Source organism: Balaenoptera borealis, assembly GCF_965194805.1.
Source record: "Balaenoptera borealis genome assembly, chromosome: 12".
Lineage (NCBI taxonomy): Eukaryota > Metazoa > Chordata > Mammalia > Artiodactyla > Balaenopteridae > Balaenoptera > Balaenoptera borealis.
Window position 1 is genome coordinate 77,488,790 of NC_138869.1, and position 17,782 is coordinate 77,506,571.

At 50.0% G+C, this 17,782-nt stretch overlaps 1 protein-coding gene across 2 annotated transcripts; it reads right to left on the reverse strand.

Annotated features, from left to right (window-relative positions):
* Positions 1-267: 267 nt before the first annotated feature.
* MRPS18A (mitochondrial ribosomal protein S18A) lies at positions 268-15,857 on the reverse strand. Of its 2 annotated transcripts, XM_082345896.1 has the most exons (6): positions 15,702-15,856; positions 8,861-8,892; positions 6,313-6,420; positions 3,761-3,884; positions 3,463-3,532; positions 268-687 (listed from the first exon to the last, which is right to left on the reverse strand). In XM_082345896.1, exons 1-6 carry the CDS (start codon positions 15,811-15,813, stop codon positions 543-545), a joined length of 591 nt encoding a protein of 196 aa, XP_082202022.1. In that variant the 5' UTR covers positions 15,814-15,856; the 3' UTR covers positions 268-542. The 2 variants fall into 2 exon arrangements, with proteins under 2 accessions (XP_082202022.1, XP_082202023.1); XM_082345897.1 differs by lacking the exon at positions 3,463-3,532 and having other exon boundaries at positions 548-687; positions 15,702-15,857.
* Positions 15,858-17,782: the final 1,925 nt, after the last annotated feature.

The following is a 17,782-nucleotide window of genomic DNA, read 5'->3' on the forward strand; positions in this document are numbered from 1 at the left end:
CAGGAGCCCTCTGAGGAGGGCAGCTTCTTGGACTCAGATGAGAGCTGCACATGGGCCGGGCAGCCTAACTTACCTCCTCCTTGCAGCCCCCCTGACCGAAAAGCTAACAGCTGTCAATAGAGAGGAAGGGAACCTGTTTGGCCCGTGAACTCCCCTGTTGCATTCACGTGGCCCATCACAAGAGATCAGTGACTCAATGCTCAGTAACTGGCCGGAAACGGGCCGAGCCCCCTGTACTTCCCAAGCAGTGGGCGCACACCCAGTGGATGGGTACAAGCCTGGTTTATAACATTCCTGTGGGCAAAGCTCCTGTCCACCAGCAATGAGCCCAGGCCAGTCACGAGACCACAGCAGCTGCCTGGGGACTCGACTGCCCCACCTGCACCCAGAGCCCAGCTCTGTGGCGGGGCAGGCCCAGGGCACTGGTGTTGGACCTGCTAGCCCTCGTGCCATCCACATTGGAGGAGCCGGGCCACCCTGGTGGGATGGGGCTGGAGTGCAGGATGAGCTCAAGGCCGGCTCTCGGGAGGCCCTGCCCTCAGTCAGTGATACAGCACCAGAGGCCTGCCCGCGTAGGAGATGTTGTCCTTCAGGAGGGGGGACCCCACGGCCATGCGCACCTTGTTCCAGCGGTGGCCTTTGTTGTAGATGGGCTTGACGGAGCGGGGAGACCAGCGGGTCAGGTACCTGTGGAGCGAGGACGAGAGGCGGCTGTGGGACCGTGGGCATGCCCTCCTCGGGCCCAAGCCGCGCTTGGCCAACCGAACCCTTTCACCAGTTTTCCTTTCTTGAGAAGGGGCTTTTCCTGGGAGCAGCTGCTGAGTATGCTGTAAACAGATGGGCTGGGCTCCTGCTGCCGCAGGTGTGTGTGGCCAGGGGTCAGGCAGCACAAGGCCACACGCTTCCTTGATCTTTATGAGTCGTCAGTGTTTGTATTTGCTGGGGGAGGAGGTGGAGGAAGAGGCTGCTTAGAGAGCAGATCATCCCTCTGTGGCCCAGTCACGGGGAGAGGAGAGGCTGATGTAAGGGCCTGGAGGAATCCTTCCCTCTCCCCCACTTGGCTCACTCTGCCACTCCAGCCTTCAGGGAACAAGCCTAGGCAGCCATAACTGGTGGAGGATCCCTGCCCCTCACCCAACCGATGATGGGGGCCAGGAAGGTTCTTGTAAGTAGGAGGGGGGGGTGGGGAAAGATGGCTGCCACCCATAGTCCTTTTGCCTCCTTTGGGGATGGCAGCAGGGCGCTGATAGTTCCCGGAAAAGTGGCTCATGCCGGCTGGGACTGGGGTTTACTCCGTCCAGAACGAAACTTGGCTCCTGTCCAGAGAGGCCCACCCTTCGTCCTGAAAGCTCAGCCATGGCAAAGGCCAGGATCCTCCCCTGCTTCCACACTAGGTTAGGGCTCAACCCAGCCGCCTCTAGAGACCCTCAAATGAGAGTTTTTAATTAAAAAAATTAATAACCATGGCTGAAAATTTTTAGCTAAGAGTGAAAAAATGACTGCCGATTTATACATTTCAACTGAGCTCCCCTGGACCTCTGTCTTCTGCTCTGAGCTTTGAGAGGAAGTAAAAGCTGTGGGTGGTATTGGCCTCCATGCCACGTGCGAGGTGGGCTGGCAGGAGAGGGCTTCCCCATGTCCACTGTGGCTGTCAGTGCCCCAGCAGGGAGGCCTCTGTGCAGTGGGCTGGCCCCAAGGATGCCTTTGGTGGTGCTGGGACCTGGCAGGCCCCTGTGCTGGCATTTCCCAGGCTTCAGAAGGGTGGGTGAAGAGGTGGGGTGTGGGAGCAGCCTCCCCCAAAGGGGTGCTCCTTGGGTTTGAAGACCCCAGATCCCGAGGCTCACCAGGCTCTCCATAGTTGCTGCCCTAAAGGCCCCCTGCCCCTCCCACCCTGGAGAGACCCCAGGGAAGCTGGGATTCAGCTGGCCCTGGGCCTGATGCTTGTGCCACAAGGAGCAGCCAGCTGGCAGGGGAGGGGGCTGAGGGCCTCTGGACGGCTCTCTGGGAACACTCCAGCTCTAAGAAGAACCAAGGCTCCTTCCTCCTACCTCTCCTGAAGGAGCGGGGAAGGAGGACGCATGGCTCCCCGGGGCCCGGCACAGCCTGGGCCGGTGCGTGGCAGCTCAAGGACCTCTGGATGGAATCATAAAGTCCCTTGTAAGGAATCAGCCTCCCATGTAGCCAGGACTCCCTCTCCTCCCCAGGGTGGCCTTTGCAACCCAAGAGCCCCCACGCATCATCAATCCTGTGTCACGTTAAAAGACACCGGATATATGGGAGGGAGCCTGGCTTTGCTTCAAAGGCCTGAGGGCAGGATGGATTGTGTCCTTAGGCCTGCTGCTGTCTCTTAACGAGTCAGGGTAGGGGTGGGCTCAACCCCCAAAAGGTCCACAGCACATTTGGGAAAGACAGGAAGAGGTTAATATGTCCCGTTCCTCCGGGGCTGCTGGCAGGTGGCCCAGCTAGCAGTGTGGGAGGTGCAGGTGGAGATGGGCAAGGGGCCAGGGTGTTGGCGAGGTGTCAGTGAAGACCCAGCTCTGGCCCTGCACCCCCAGCCCAGCAATCCATGGCTAGTATCTGCCTGGCCTCTCATCCTCCATGCCTGGGTTCTGTTGGGGATCAGCCTAGGAGATTTGCTGAGGGTGGGGTATCTTGCTTTGCTTTAACCACAGAGTGCAATTCCAGTGGCAGCGGGACAGGCTGAAGGCAGGGGGGCTGTTGATACGATACGGGAGAACAAGAAGAAATACCAACATCGATTTTACAGACCTGGATCTACTCTCAACAAGGGGGTATTATAGTTCTAGGAGTATGTAAGTGTGGTAACGTCAGAGACAGCTGTTTAAGTGTTAGACAGGAATCTATTTCTACACCAGAGGGGGCCACCCTGCTTAGGCTGAAAGGCAGACTGACTGATTCTAGGATTTAGGGGACTTCCTCTCCTCCTCTATAAAACCTCAGGACCTCATGGGATGCCATGTGCAGCTGTGCAGGTTGTTAACTGCACAACTCTAGGGAGCACCATTCACAATCTAGTCTACCTGGATGCTGCCTTAAAGTTTTGCAGTGTACTATTTGCGCAGCTATGTACAGTGGCCCTGCCCCAGAGAGCCTTCCCATTTCTATTTCTAAGGCCTCATTTTGCCCTTTAATAACCCCAGTGCTATTACTGAAAGTTTGCAGAAGTGCTCTGACATTCCCATAGCAACCCAGTATGATGTCATAAACAGAAGATTAGCACATTCTAATGCCCAACAAACGACCTTCTTACCCCTGTGCTAAGTGCCCTACTGGGGAGGGACAAGGAAAGAGGCTGAGGCCGGCAGGGGAGGGTAACAGAGGCGTGCACAGTGGTCAGACTGATGGGGTGGGTGCTTAGGCTGGAAGGGATGGAACGCTCCAGCTTTCCTGAACTGTGGGACGAGCTCCAGGAGAGAGCCTCCCCAGCCCAGGTTTGCTTACCTGTTGAGTCGGGGTTTGCTCTTTGGAACAAATCCTTCGGGAAGCTTAGGCCTGTGATTTGGGAGCAGACCTGAGTGGAGCGAAAAGCATTTAAGGGGATGGTCTCTGCAGCTCCCTGTGCAGCTCTTGGGGGCTGGAGGGAAAGCCCAAGGGGGTGGGAGGTTGGCACTGCGGGGTGAGTATAATGAAGCCTCTGGATACCCATTGCGCTTTCAGGAGGGGTTGGAACATGGGGCAGCTGGAGGGTGGAAATGGTGCCCACAGCCTTCTGCCCCTCTTAGCCCAAGGTGCCCTCTACCTGCTCGGTGGGCCATCTTCACACACTCCTCAATCTTGCGGTGCTCTTCCTGGCACAGGCCTGTGACCCTTCGGGGCAGCATGCCTCCGTGTGGCCGGAGGAACTGACTGAGCAGCAGAACGTCCTAGTGGAAACGGAGAACAGGAGATGAGGGTCCTCCGGACGGGCGCCTGCTGCTGGGGAGCCAGGGCCGAGTGGCCTCCAGGGGAGGCCGCTGTACCCTGGCACTGCAAGAGGCTGAGGCTCCCCCGGAACAGACCTGAGGCCACTCCCTCCCCACAGAGCTTTACACACGAGCCTGCTATCTCCACCCTAACAAAGGTTCAATCCCAACTTAGCAAGATTTCCCGACCCCATTACCAACCCCAAAAGTCCTCAGCTCCTCCATGAGATAGTCTTCTGATAGACCAGGTTAGAGAACAGGAACTCTTCAAGAAGGTTAACAAGCTTTCATGCACCCACGGTATCTTTCCTGGTGATGAAAGGTGTGTTCTCCTCCTTGGGTGAGGTAGGGGGTATGTCATGTACTTCTGCACAACAGGGAAAACCCGTACCATTTCCGCCCCCAGAGTCTACATGCCACAGTCCAGAAGACCCACAGAGAGCCCCTTGACCTTGTGCCATGCCCTCTGAAGCACCAGGCAGCAAGAAGCTGAGGAGGATGGGGCCAGGTTGCGAGGTTAAATCCCACATCTTCTAAGCCCCCTGTGACCAGATGTAAATGGATTCTTGGGCTTCCTTTGAACCATCAGACTGCTTTGGATGAGTCAAGGAGAGAGTCAAGAATTAAGAATCAGAATCAAGAGAGACCACGTCCCCTCCCAACTCTCACAGGATGGCTGAGAGGGTTAAAGAAAAGTCACCCACCCGACCCGGAGGGGCCTGGCATGCCTGTCTCCATGGTCCTGGTCCTCAAACTGACTCGCTGCCCTGGCAGGTGCCTCGCTGTATAACGGCAGGTTTGTTTTAATCACTGGACAGCTTCTGGGGGACCCAGGCCCCCAACTGCCACCCCTGTAATCTCCAGAATCTGATGAAAAGAACTTGGATTGGGTTATCCAGGGATAATACACTGGTCTCACAGCCCCAGTGCCCCCACTGCAGGCTGCCAAGAAGGCTGACAGCTTTGTGCAGCTCAAAGTGGCGGTGCCCTGAGCGGAAAGGGGTAAAAGGAAAACAACTTCTTCAGCCTTTACCTTGGAGGGGACTGGATTTCTTCTGCTTGATAAACAGAGCCAAGTCCATTTCTTGGAAATGGCTCGTAGGAAGAGTGCCCCATGGTGATCAGGCAGGTGTGGGGTTCACCTCTCTATCCACAGCCGGGATTCTAAGTATGGCCAGGACCCCACTAACTTCCATGTCACAAGAAGCTGAGAGCACTGCCCTGTGGCCTGCAAGTTCCCTGTCACTCCAGGTGGCCATCAGCGGAAGGGCCAGGACAGGTCAAAAGAATACCCCCACCCCCACCCCGGGGTGGCCTGAAGCCAAGGCTCCCAGCCCAGGAGATTAGTTGGGTCATTCTCTTCAGATCCCGTGGACATGTGGCCTCTCCTGCTCTGACCACCTGACCGGGATCTCTGCCCTTAGTCATCCCATTCCACACAGGGGCATAGGGACAACCTGCAGGTCAAACTGGCCCAGAGTCCGAATCACCTGAAACCTAAAAACAGGGTTGCTTAATGTCACCAATAGAACGCTGAAGGACAAGTATGGATTTCTCCAGGGCTGCGTCCTTTCCCCCAGGGCCGCCCCATCTCTAGACACGATATAGAGGAGTAGCGGGGATCGTAGGCTCTGCCTGCGTTTTGTAGCCCCAGAGTGTGCATCCCAGCTCTGATACTTACTAGCTGCGTGATCTGAGGCAAGTTCTTAACTTGTTCATTAACAAGTTCATGCCTCAAATTTCCTCATCTGTAAAACAAGGATGAAAATAGTACCTACTTCACAGGGATATTGTGAAAACTAAGTGAATTATGCCCCGTAGGTGCTTACACACAGAGCAGCACCCCGTGCAGCTCACCTATTGTTGTTCACTCTTATCATCTCTCTGTGAAACAATAGCTCTAGAAGAGCTACAGCAAACAGGGGTCTCTGTAGCTCCAATATGGAAAGAGAATGATGTATCCCCAGATCACAGTGAGGACTCTTCCGAGATGCCCTCATTATAAAAGGAGGAAAGCCAAACTCAGATTCTGATTCCACCCCCCTGGGAACACAGCCCTAGGAGACCAGGCTCCAGGGCCCTGGTGGTCTGAATCGACCGCAACCAGACCATGAACTAAGTCAGTGACTCTCCACCCTCGCTGCACACTAGAATCACCTGGGGAGCTTTAAAAAATAATGATGGCTGGGCTCCACCCCAGGCCAACAGAATCATCTGGAGGTGGAGCCTGAGCATTTTTTAAACTCCCCTGTGATTCTCACGTGCAGCCATGGTTGAGAGCCGCGGGACAAAATGCTCCTGTCTTGGTGGTTCCATGAGATGCTGCTTAAGCCCACGGGGAACACGAGCTCCAAGACGCGCAGACATGTGTGTCTGTGCCCAGACTCACCTCGTAGGTATACTTGTATTTCAGGTTCCAGCGGCAGATGGGGCACTGGCCAGAGGGGTTGGGAGGATTTGGACTTTCCTTGGGAGTCCCTGTGATTCGGCCTTCAATCTAGGAGGCAGAGAAAGAGAGCCTGTGAGGGAGAGGGCTGTGCAGAGCCTCTGATCCTCAAACAACCTCCCGAGTGGTAGGAGTGCTGGTGAGACTTCATCTCTGGGGGCCTCACGCGAGTAGCTAACGGGTCCCTCCACCTGAATTGTGGTGCTGATTCCATAGTTGCTGGACAGTGGACCTTGGGGTGGCCACAGAGATGGGTTTGATGGTCTGCAAGGGTAGTAGAAACTGAACTTAATGCTGGTGGCAAGAGGGAGGGGTTTGCTGTATCAGCTGAACGCTACCTTTCCTTCCTCAAAAAGACAAAAACTCCAGAACATTATGCTTCCCTCTCTCTCCTTTGGGAAAAAGTAATAAATGCACATGGTAAAAAGTTTCAAACTGTGCAGGGATGTGGAGTCCAAAGGAAGTCTCCCTCCCATCCTGCATGTCCTTCTCAGAGGAAACTGCAGTTTCCAGTTTTATCTGACAGAGGTAAGTCTATGCCAGTGGTTCTCAACCAGGCAGGGTTGCCTAAAAACAGGGTCCAGGGGACACTGGACAATGTCTGAGACATTTCTGATCATCCCCACGGGGGGATGGAGTGCTACTGGCCTCTAGCAGGAAAGCTGCTAACCACCCTACATGCACAGGACAGCCCTCACTCACAACACAGAACCAGCCAGTCTAAAACGCCAGCAGTGCCAGGCTGAGAAAGCCGGTCTAGGCCTATACAAGCAGACAACCGTGTGCACTCCCCTCCTCCCCCCTCTCTCTAAAAACACAGAGGGGAGGATACATTCCCCTGCCCTCCTCCTCTTATCTCTCTGGATGCCACCTTTCAAACCGTGCTGAGGCCACGTGTGAAGTGACCTCCTCCATGGCTGCTGTATCCTGTGACACAGCCTTGGAATTACTAAGCTCAATAAACCAATGATCTGGGCATCAGCTCCAGTTGCAAGAAGGGGAGTTTAGAAAGCCTTGCTGATTGAGGCCACGGATTGTGTGAGGTTGGGACAGGTCTGAGAGACTCTGGGAGGGAAGCAACACTGTCTCCCAGGGAAGAACTGGCAGAAGGCAAAGGGGGCCAGAAGCAAGGCTTGGCCGTGCAGGGTGCTGTTACTACCCTTCCGCCAAGGCCACCACAGCTATGCCAGAAAGGGAGAGGTGCGCTAGGGAAAATGTGCAGGTATATGGAAGGACTTGGGAGGGGGTCAAGGTGGGCCTGGTCGGGGAGAGCTAACACTTATTGACTCCCCACTATAGGCCTGGCTCTGTGCTAATAATGGTCCACATGTATCATCTCATTTAACCCCACAACCTAGTGAGGGCAGAATCATGCTCTTACTTTACTGATGAAGGAAGTGAGACCCTGGAGAGTAATACCCAAAGTCAGCCATGGCAGCGCCTCTCCAGGCATGGCTGGGTTACCTCCCCCAAGGGCTCTCATGGGGCCACATACTTCCGTGTTCATTCCACAAATAGCAAATTCACGCCCCACAGGAAAAACACTCTTCACACTCAAAAGCCAGATGTGCTTCTCTCCACCAGCATGGAGTTTAAAGGGTGAACACTTGTTTTGGCTTTAGATAAGGGAACCAAAAAAGGTGCCCTAAGGCAATGGGATCCCCCTAGAAAGAACTGTTTTGAGGCTAAGCAGTGAAAAGGCTGAGGGAGTGTTCTGGGGAAGACCCAAAGAGGGAACCCTAAGGCTTGTCCTGGGGATAAGAAGGCCTTGGGGAGGACTGAGCTTGGCTGGCTACCAAAGGGTTAAATCTCTGGTTGACATGGAAGCTACAGAGGCTTCTGGGAACTCGGTGGAGTGGTTGAGGATTTCTTGGAGGGGTGGAAGGCCATGTGAAAACAACGTTGTCTTTTAGGGATTATAGGATAATCTAGGCCCCATGACTCCCAGAGGAAGGGAGGTGAGATGGGCCCAGTGAGGGAGGAGGGGAGTAGGTGGGTGAAGAACTGTGCTAGCTTTCTCACCAACAGAGAAGACAGGGTGCCAGCTGTGAGCCCAGGGCCCAGAGAGTGTCACCTTCTAACTACATCACTGAAGGAGTAGTAGCTTAGTCATTCTAGGCAGAAAGGAAAGATCCAGGCTCCTCGCCCGGGGTCTACTCTCTCTAGTCTTGTCATTACCTTAGTTTTCCCCTTTGGAAAACTGACTTATCACCCGCCAAAGAACATATCAGCAAATACCTATGCGCTCTTGTCATACAAACGGCCACTTTAATCAAGTAACTGATGCCTTAGTCCAGGCACAGCAACTGTTCCTGATTAACCACACTCTCACACACAGGTTGAAAATAGTAGACTGTGGGATTTATGGTCACAGAGGGAGCAGATCCTGAAGCCAGGAGTCCACTTGGGGCCTCCCACCCTCCCTCAGAGGAGCAGCCAGGCAGCTCCAAGCATTAAAGAGGTTATAAGTGGCCAACTCGACGATACTTACTATAGTTGTCTTCCCTCCTTGGATCTCCACCACTACAGAGATAAAGGGGAAAAACTAGGTCAGCCATTTAATAAGGAACAGTGAGTTTCAAATAACAGCTCACATTCTACACATGCAGAAAAACGGAGCCCTCTCTCTGCACTCTCCCACAGCCCTGACCTGGAAAAGGAAGTGTGCAGGGTTCACCTCCCAGTGCCAAGGCTCTGTGCCCTGGAGGCTGGGCGGGGGCAAGCCCAGATGCCCACGTCATATCATCTGTCTGGGATTAAGGGTCTCCACACTGTTTCTGCCTTTCTAAGCTGAGATTCATCTTGGTTCCATCCAAGGTACTTGGCAAGACCTTGCCCTACTGTGGCTAGCAACAATGGCCTAAGAGTTGAGGGTTGAAGGTGGGGGGTGGGAAGTGGGCAGAAGCCGCTAAAAGACCTTCAAAAATACCCATCGCATATGTTCTTTCATGGGGAGAACCAGACAAATATGGTTCCTGACCTTGACGAGTTTGCAATCTAAGATACAGCACTGAACTAACACTGCTCCAGGGGTCCCACGGTGGATAAGTAATGAGACCAGTTCACTCCTAAAACATCCTGAGAGCCTTGTGTTACAGCTGTACAAGGGCAGCTGTGTGAGTCAAATCCTCTCCTCTCCCTGCAGGGGTGCATTTTGTTATCCACACTGGAGAGGGGTGATGGGAGAGGTGGGAGTGAGGGGCCTGCAGATATGGGGTCCAGGCAGAAGTGCAGAGAGTGCTGCAGTTCCACACTGAGAGGGCCTCCCTCAGCTCTTCGCTGAGGCAGTCAGAAGAGAACCCGAGGGCAAGACAATTAAGTCGCATGCACAGGCACGCAAGCCAGGCTGTACCTATTTCCTCTTACTTAACCAGGATGCAGAAAGACAACTTCAACAATATCCAAAGGAAGAACCAAGCTAATAACCCACATGCCGCAAATATAATCAAATAGAAAGTTCTTGGAGATTCTCCCTTGGTCTCCCAGTTTCTTTAGAGAAAGAAGCCATGGCTTTTAGCATAGGAACTGGCATACTGCAGATGCTCCATAAAGGCTAGGGAGCAAAATACTTCTCATGATGCCCTGCTGACTGCTAACTACTGTCACAGAAAACATGAGTGCACGTCCTAGGCTGCAAACTGTCTCCCCAAATAGTAAAACCATATTTTAACAGTAGCTTGGCTACCACAATCAGTTCTACGCAGCCCTAGCCAAGGAAAGAAGTAGTACAGATTAGAAAAGAGCCTAAGGTTAACTTTGTGAATCTAATGAAAGTTACGGACCTTGCCCTAGAAACACGTTGGTAGGTGTACACACAATTAGACATGGATTACAGGAAGCTCACAGACCCCTGCAGCTACGCACCTAAATGGTAATACTGGTTTTCCCTCAGGGATGGGAGGAGGTGATTTTCTAAAGTTTCTAAAATAAACATGTACTGCCTTTGCAATAAAAAATAAACAGTAAAAAGAGAGAATGAAAATGTCTAAGAAAAAAAAGTGAGGCGATTCTAACCCACCCGGAGGCCCACAGCAGCATCTGTGATCACTGAGCTCTGTGACTGACACCAAACTGGACACAGATTGCCTGGAATTGTCCCCCGTTTGTTTTCTGGGCACGGCCATTCATAAAGACTCATTACTTCAAACAACCAACCTGAGAGCCTCTCAGCTTCAACTCCACACACACAAAGGAGTAACAACTGCCAGAAAGGCCCCGAGGCTTTCTCCAGAGAACACTGTATACTAATCAATTCAAAGACAAACTAGGTTTCTCTCCCTAAGAGAAAATGCGTCACCGCACAGATCTACTTGCTCCGAACAGAGACCAGCCTAAATGGGATGTGGGTGAGACTCAAACTGGTACTCAGTCTGGTGGCCAGCACAGCTGCAGGGAGATGGTCACTGCACTGCGTCAGCCTACAAAAGTAGGGAGGCAGAAGGATGCAGCCCTAGCCCAGCAGGGCTGCCAGGCACCCCGGAAACTTTGCAAATTTGCAAAAACCAAGTTGGAAGACGGACGGAGGGTGACCCAATCTGAGCAACAACAGGTGGGGGGCGAGTTTTTAAGAATCCCGATAGGAAACAAAAGGAGAGACCCACTCCGGTACCACTCAAGTCAGCGTGAGAACAGTGCCCTGAAATGAAGCGGACAAACATGTGCTTCCCCTCTAGGTGGAGGCACTTGGGTCCTAACCATCAAGTAAACAAGTCTAGCAAAACACACATCACTCCCGGCAAAGAACCAAACCGTGAAGTCATCCCACTGGCCCCTGGAAGAGAGATCAAAGCCTGTAGCAAGCTCCACTGTTAATGAGCTCCCCACACAGCAACTCTGAGCCAGTGAATCATCTCACTATAAGTCAGTGGGTAAAACAATAGGCAGATGCTTATCTAATAGAGACAATTTGTCAAATGCGAACGAATGACTGGAGAACTCATACAGGACAGAGATTGATCAGGGCGGTGTCTCAGTGCAGGGGCAGAGGGCCCACCGGAGCCTAAAGGGGCCCTAGGAGATTTCAAGCCTCTGAAAACGGGAGTTAGGAATCAAAATAGTATTGCTTTTCAGCGTGCATACAAAAACATGTCAAAACCAAACAAAACCTGAGATCCATTTGTCCCTGGCCTCCTCTCCATTCAAGAGAAGTGGGGGTGGCTAAGAAAAGCTGGACTAACAAAAAACTGTTAGTCACTAACTGAAAACTTGTTTAGAAAAAGATGGAATTGCTCTTGTGTTCCGAAATATGGCTGTATCAAGTAAACTAAGGAAAGATACGAAGCAGTTTTCTAAACTAGAATTAAGGGCCAAAATCTTCTAAGATAGGCACTTCTCATACACATCAAATAATCTGTGCCACAGGAGGCAACACATTTGCTGAGCACCCGTGGAGTGTACAGCCGGGCTCCACCCACTGTGGAGAGCTCCAGCCTACTAGGAGACACAGTCTTTGCCCTAGAGGAGAAAAGAGAACTAAACCAAGCAAGGGAATCTCACTCTAACAAAGTCCATGCCTCATAAAGAGGTCCTTTGAGTACTTCAGTAAATACTCACCTAGGATGGAGTCCAAGATAACTGAATTGTAAGTCTAGAGCAAACAGCATCGAGGTGAGATTGCAGTGAACGCAAAAAGACCTCGATGGCCACATAAACACAGACACAGTGAACTGCAGCAGGATAAAGACCCAGCTGTTTAGTAAAGGAGGAAGTGAGGAGAGCGGAATGATGAGGAGTGGAGGGCACTGCTGCAGGAAGTGCCCAGAGACCAAGGTCCTTCTTGGAAAGGATCCATGGAAACCAAGTCCCAAGTAGAGTATGAAGGGACGGAGTAATCGAATGGCAAGGTGGCTAAACGGCAGCCCCAACAATCTTATGTAGGGTCAGGGAGTAGAGCACATGTTTGGGAAGTATGGACATTGACTACTTTTCTCAAACTCCTTCCTTGCTCAAGCTCTGCTCCCTTCTGTTCATCTTTAATTCTGCCACTAAAGTTTTCTGATTCTCTCATCACCTACCCCTTCCTTTTCCCTTGGAACTCTGAGGGAATGTCCCTCTGCACCATCCTTCAAATGAGGAGTCTTACTGCTACATAAAAATCTCCTTCCACTAGCAGGTTACTCTGGACTACGTCTTTTTTTTTTTTTTTTTTTAATATTTATTTATTTGGTTGCGCTGGGTCTTAGTTGTGGCAGGCGGGCTCCTTAGTTGCGGCTCGCCGGCTCCTTAGTTGTGTCACGTGGGCTCCTTAGTCGTGGCATGTGAACTCTTGGTTGCGGCATGCATGTGAGATCTAGTTCCCTGACCAGGGATCGAACCCAGGCCCCCTGCACTTGGAACAGTCCTAACCACTGCACCACCAGGGAAGTCCTTGTACTATGTCTTTTGAATTCTTTAAAGGCCCCAATTTGCTCACTCCTCTCTCAAAGCTTTTACCTATAGGGATGACCATCCTGCCAGGCATATCCTTGTCTGAAATGCTAAGTCCTCCAGAAAGCTCCCTTAGGAAAAGATGAAGAAAATTCCCTTCAGCCTTCACTCATTTCAACACACTCTGCTCTGAGGGTCTGATAGATCATTACTGTTAATTCAGATAGTCATATGTGTTTATTTTTCTTGTTTTAAATGCATTCCTTCACAAGGGCTCTAAGAGTGACAAGGCAGGAACAAGGTCTAACCTCTGCTAGGTCTGACAGTGTCAATCATGAACACTAAATGGTCTCCAGCAAGTTAACTGACAAGAGCTTTCAGGGAAGGGAGGGAACCATGGGGAAGCCCTGCTATGGAATACCAAGGTGATGTTACTAGAGGGAAGAGTGCTGGCTGTTCTTCCAACTCTACTACTTACTAGCTGTGTGATATTGGGCAGCTACCCAACACCTCTGGACCGGATTTCCTCATTTGTAAAAATGCCTGTAATATTCACCTTTAAGGATTGTTGAGAAGACTGAATAAGTGTACGTGGAAAACCTAGCACAGTGTTTGCAGCAGGCACTTAGTAAACCACAACTTCCATTTTTTGTCTTCCTTTAGTCTTGCTTCTTCTGTAATTATCTTTTTTGGTTTTGTGTGTCCCTCTGTCAAACTTTAGACCAGGCTTTCTCAACAGCAGCAGGAGCAATATTTCAGGCCAGGTGGTCCTCTGTTGTGGAGGGCTATCCTGTGCACTGGAAGAGGCTTAGCAGCCTCCCTGACTTCTACCCACCACACGCCATGAGCACCAGCTGTGACAACCAAAAATGTCTCTGGACATTGCCAAATGTTCCCTGAGAGACAAAACTGCCCCCAGTTGAGAATCACTGCTTCAGACAGAGAGATTATACAGGCAGGAGGAGTGGTGCTGAGTGCCCATGAACTCTTGACTAAAATTAAGGAAGTACTATCTGATACTCTGAAAAGTAGAATGCTTGAATATTTTCAGCAAGACACCCAGCTTCCTCTCCATGACTTTAAGTTCTATGTGTACAATATTATTTGTGTGTAAAATATACCAGCTGGAACCAGTCAAAATTAGCTCTATGTGTAATTCTTTATGCCTTACACATAATGGATAGAATATCAAGTTTTGGTTTTTTTTCATTTAAAGGCTTTGGAGATAGGTGGTTCTCAAGAAAAATATAGAATATGGTAATGCCTTCATGTAAGATCACATCAATTCAATTATTTAGCCTTTAGGTCTGACAGTAACACAGAGAAGCTACCAAGTATTTATGGCAAGGAAGACTTCAAACACCTATCTCATCATACAGCCCAGCATTTCACAAACTCTCCAACTGAAAAATTCTAACCTCAAATATTCCTTTGTGAAAAAACAAAACTATTCCACTTGCTTATCCTCTGGGGACATAGCAAAAAACTGTTTTCAACTTTTGATTTCATAAAGGATAAGTAAATTGCAGCCGTTAGTGTTTGACACTTGGTAGACGCCCTCAAAAATGTTATGGGCATATGCCTATTTTGCAGCATGGGAACAGATGAAACACCTTATCCAAGACACCTCTTTGTTGTCTTTCTTTATCAATGAATTAGTTTATCTAATGCTAACCAGGCAGTATCTGGATTTTGTTGTTCTTTCTAGCAAATGTTCCATCTTCCCTTCATAGCTAACTTTTTCAAACACACCTGTTCATTTCTTCATGAACTATCTCTCTCATTTCCCCAAACTGGGTTCCTTGTCTGCCATTCTATTGAAATTGCTGTTTGAAAGCTTAAAAAAGAGACCTTTTCTGAGACAAATCCAATGCTCTCTTCATTAGGCTCTTCTTTTTGGACTTTTATGGTCCCCCTGGCAAAAATGATCACTATTTTCCTCTGGATTCTTCTCAGCTTTAGTTAAAGGATATGCTGGTCACTACTACACCAGATATTAAAAACACACACTCACACACACACAAAACCACTTCACTTCTATTGCACATCACTCATCCTTTCCTGCTTCCAGCAGTGCACAAAGACTATGTCCTGAAAGACCTTTTCACTCTCCGCCACATTCCATCCTTTTATGAGCCTGTTAAAGACACATCCCCTTCATGAAAACTTCCAATTCGGTTTGCTGTTGCCGGTAACCTAATCTCCCTGTACTTCCGCATGTAAATACCTAATACCTAACTTGCATTTATTGGAGTGTATCATATCATCTTATTAGAACATAACTTCTCAGGAAAAGGGTTATATATTTTTTTCTCTAGAATCCCTTAACAGTTTGAAGTACAGCACTTGGCCTTCAGTAAGCTCTCGGTGCAATACTAGAATCAGGCTGCTTTTCCAGACTTAAGATTAATGAAAAGCAAAACCACCATCCAGCATATGCCTCTGTTTCAACTGTTCAATGGTCTTTCCACCTTAGCTTCCACTTCTCAGACTAGCGGCCCAGGCAGAAAAAGCTGCCATCAGATTACAGCATTTTCAGATGAGAAACTGGAAAGGAAGGCCCAGGGGAGGGTATCCAGATGTCCTTCCCCGATGGAGCAGGAATTCTTTAATGAAGGAGGCGGCGATTCGGCGAATACGGAACGGAGAATTAACGTGCAGACTCTAACCAAAAACTTTCCTGAACCCTGGGACAGGTTTCTCTTCTGCCCCTGCTAACTAAGTAGGCTTTTCTCTCCGATCTCCATCCCCCCCGTCCCCACGCATGAGGACAATCACGATGGGTGGGAGATCAAAGTAACAGCATCAGGGTCTGGAAGGGAACTGCAAGCACTCCCGGAGCCCAAGAATCTCCGGCGTTTCGGAACCGCGCGAAGGAAAGGGAGGGAGGGGCGCACGGGGGCAGAAAGAAGCAACCTTCGCTTCTCCTCTTTAACCCTGGGAGGCCACCAGGACCCAGGACTCACCTTCCCTGAAACCGCGAGCTGGAGGCCGGGCCCGGCTGGTCGCGGCCTGGCCTGCCAGAAGCCCTCTGAGCAGCCGTCCGCAGCCGGACACCAGCACATTGAGGGCCACCATCTTGAAAACCAACGCTGACCTCTTGTGCACTTCCGCTTCCGGAACGGCGCGCGCGCAGCCGCAGTGGTGGGCCGGAAGGTTGAGTCCTGTGGGCTTCTAGCTCCGTTATTCTTGTCCGTTATTTCCATTTCCTCACCTCTCCCGCTTTGAGCAAAGCGGTGCGGCGTTGTGTGAAGCCTGTGCTTTGTTCCGAGAGTCTAGGGAGGTCTTTAGTTCCTGTCTGCCAGTCCTCGAAGTTTCCAAGGTCGCTTTCGTTCCCTGGCGGGCTTCTTCGGTAAAATCACATGCACTGCCCCTATTTCTTTAAAACTTTTTCTTGTCTGCAAGTGAGATGTGGATTTTCAGTTTCTTGAGGCTGGGCTTAAGTCTGTACCAAAGCAGTTGAAATGGTTAGAAACAATGGTTCTGGAACATCAGGTATCCCGCAGACCTGGGATAGAGTTAATACCACCCGCACCCCACCCCACCCCACCCCACCCCCCGCGCGTCTTTCATTCTCATAACTTGGCGCTTCCCTTTGGCCCCAGGGCCTTTGCTCAGCTATTTCCTCTGCCTGCTCTGTAGCTACTGGGAAACTTCTCAGGGCTCAGCTCAAACTTCACTTCCACATTAGAGTTTTCCTTAACCTCCCTGTTACTTGTTCTCAACACCAGATACCTCTCCATCTTAGTACCCCACTCAACTGCAATTTTGCATCTGTTTGTGTAGTATGTGTCTGCTCATCAGACTGTAAGCTCCTTGAAGGCAAGGACATTGTTTTTTTTTGGTTGACTCTCATAGCTCCAGCATCCATTATGCGCTTGACACATAATGAGTGCATTATATACTTGTTGAGTGAATGGGTAGAACCTATTTTATACCGTTTTTTTGAAGATTAGATGGGATAAAACATAAGTGCTCAATAAACAATTTATTCATAGGGCAATTACTGAAATGGCCCTTGTGCTAGGTACTTTTCATAAGTTTGACATACTTGCCTAATAAAGAAGCTTATAGTACCAAAAAGAAGACACAGCTGCCTAGTTTTCTGTCTTTTGGATTTGCAGGATGTATAGGATATTCCCCTAGAGCTACATAAGAAAGGAAAGCCATTCACAGCTCAATTCTTCCACATTGTGGTTAGGATATTCTTTTCCACACCGGAAGGGGGATTTTCTAGTTATCCTACTCTAATTCAAGGATGGGAAAATCAGGCTCATTAAATGGCAGAGCACGTTCCCTGATGAAGGGGAGGGAAGGAGTCCATCTTCCAGTTGGGACTGCCATGCTTGTGGACTAAGAGGATACAGAGCAGCTGCTGCGTGGGGAGCTTGAGTGGTGTCACCAGAGATGAGGCGAGTGGGAGAAACATGGCGTTGGGTTTCCTTAAAACATCAAATTCAGCAAAAACAGGGCCTGGGAAGGGGAAACTTGAGAGGAAGGTCAATCTAGGTGAGTGAGACGGACACATGGATTAGGAGTGGAGCAGAGGGTTTTGGCAGTGTATAGGTCCAGGTGTTCTGGCCAGGATAAGGAAATCCTTGGCTGTTCTTGTAGCTTCTATATACTTCCCTTCTGTACAGATGACCTTGAGCCCTTCCTGCTTGTAGCATACCCCTTGTTTCTTTACAAGTCCCCAACTTCTGGGGATGACTGGGACCAAGGCAGCAACAGAGCCCCACCCAGGGTTTGTTTTGGACATAGCGAGCTAAAGTATTTGAGTGCTAACCTTCCCTTCGTTATCATATCCTAATTTAATATAATCAAATTTTATTTTAAAAAGCAACTTATATTTTCTACAATGACAAATAACATGTGATCATAGTAAAAAAAATGACAATAAAGAGAAAAGAAATATCCATAATCCAGAGATAAGCATTATTTGCATTCAGCAAAATGAAATAATACTGTGCATATTCTTTGTTTTGTAATATCTCATTTTTCTGAATCCTTGTGTAATTAGCCCTTACATGAAAAAAGAACTCTCTGA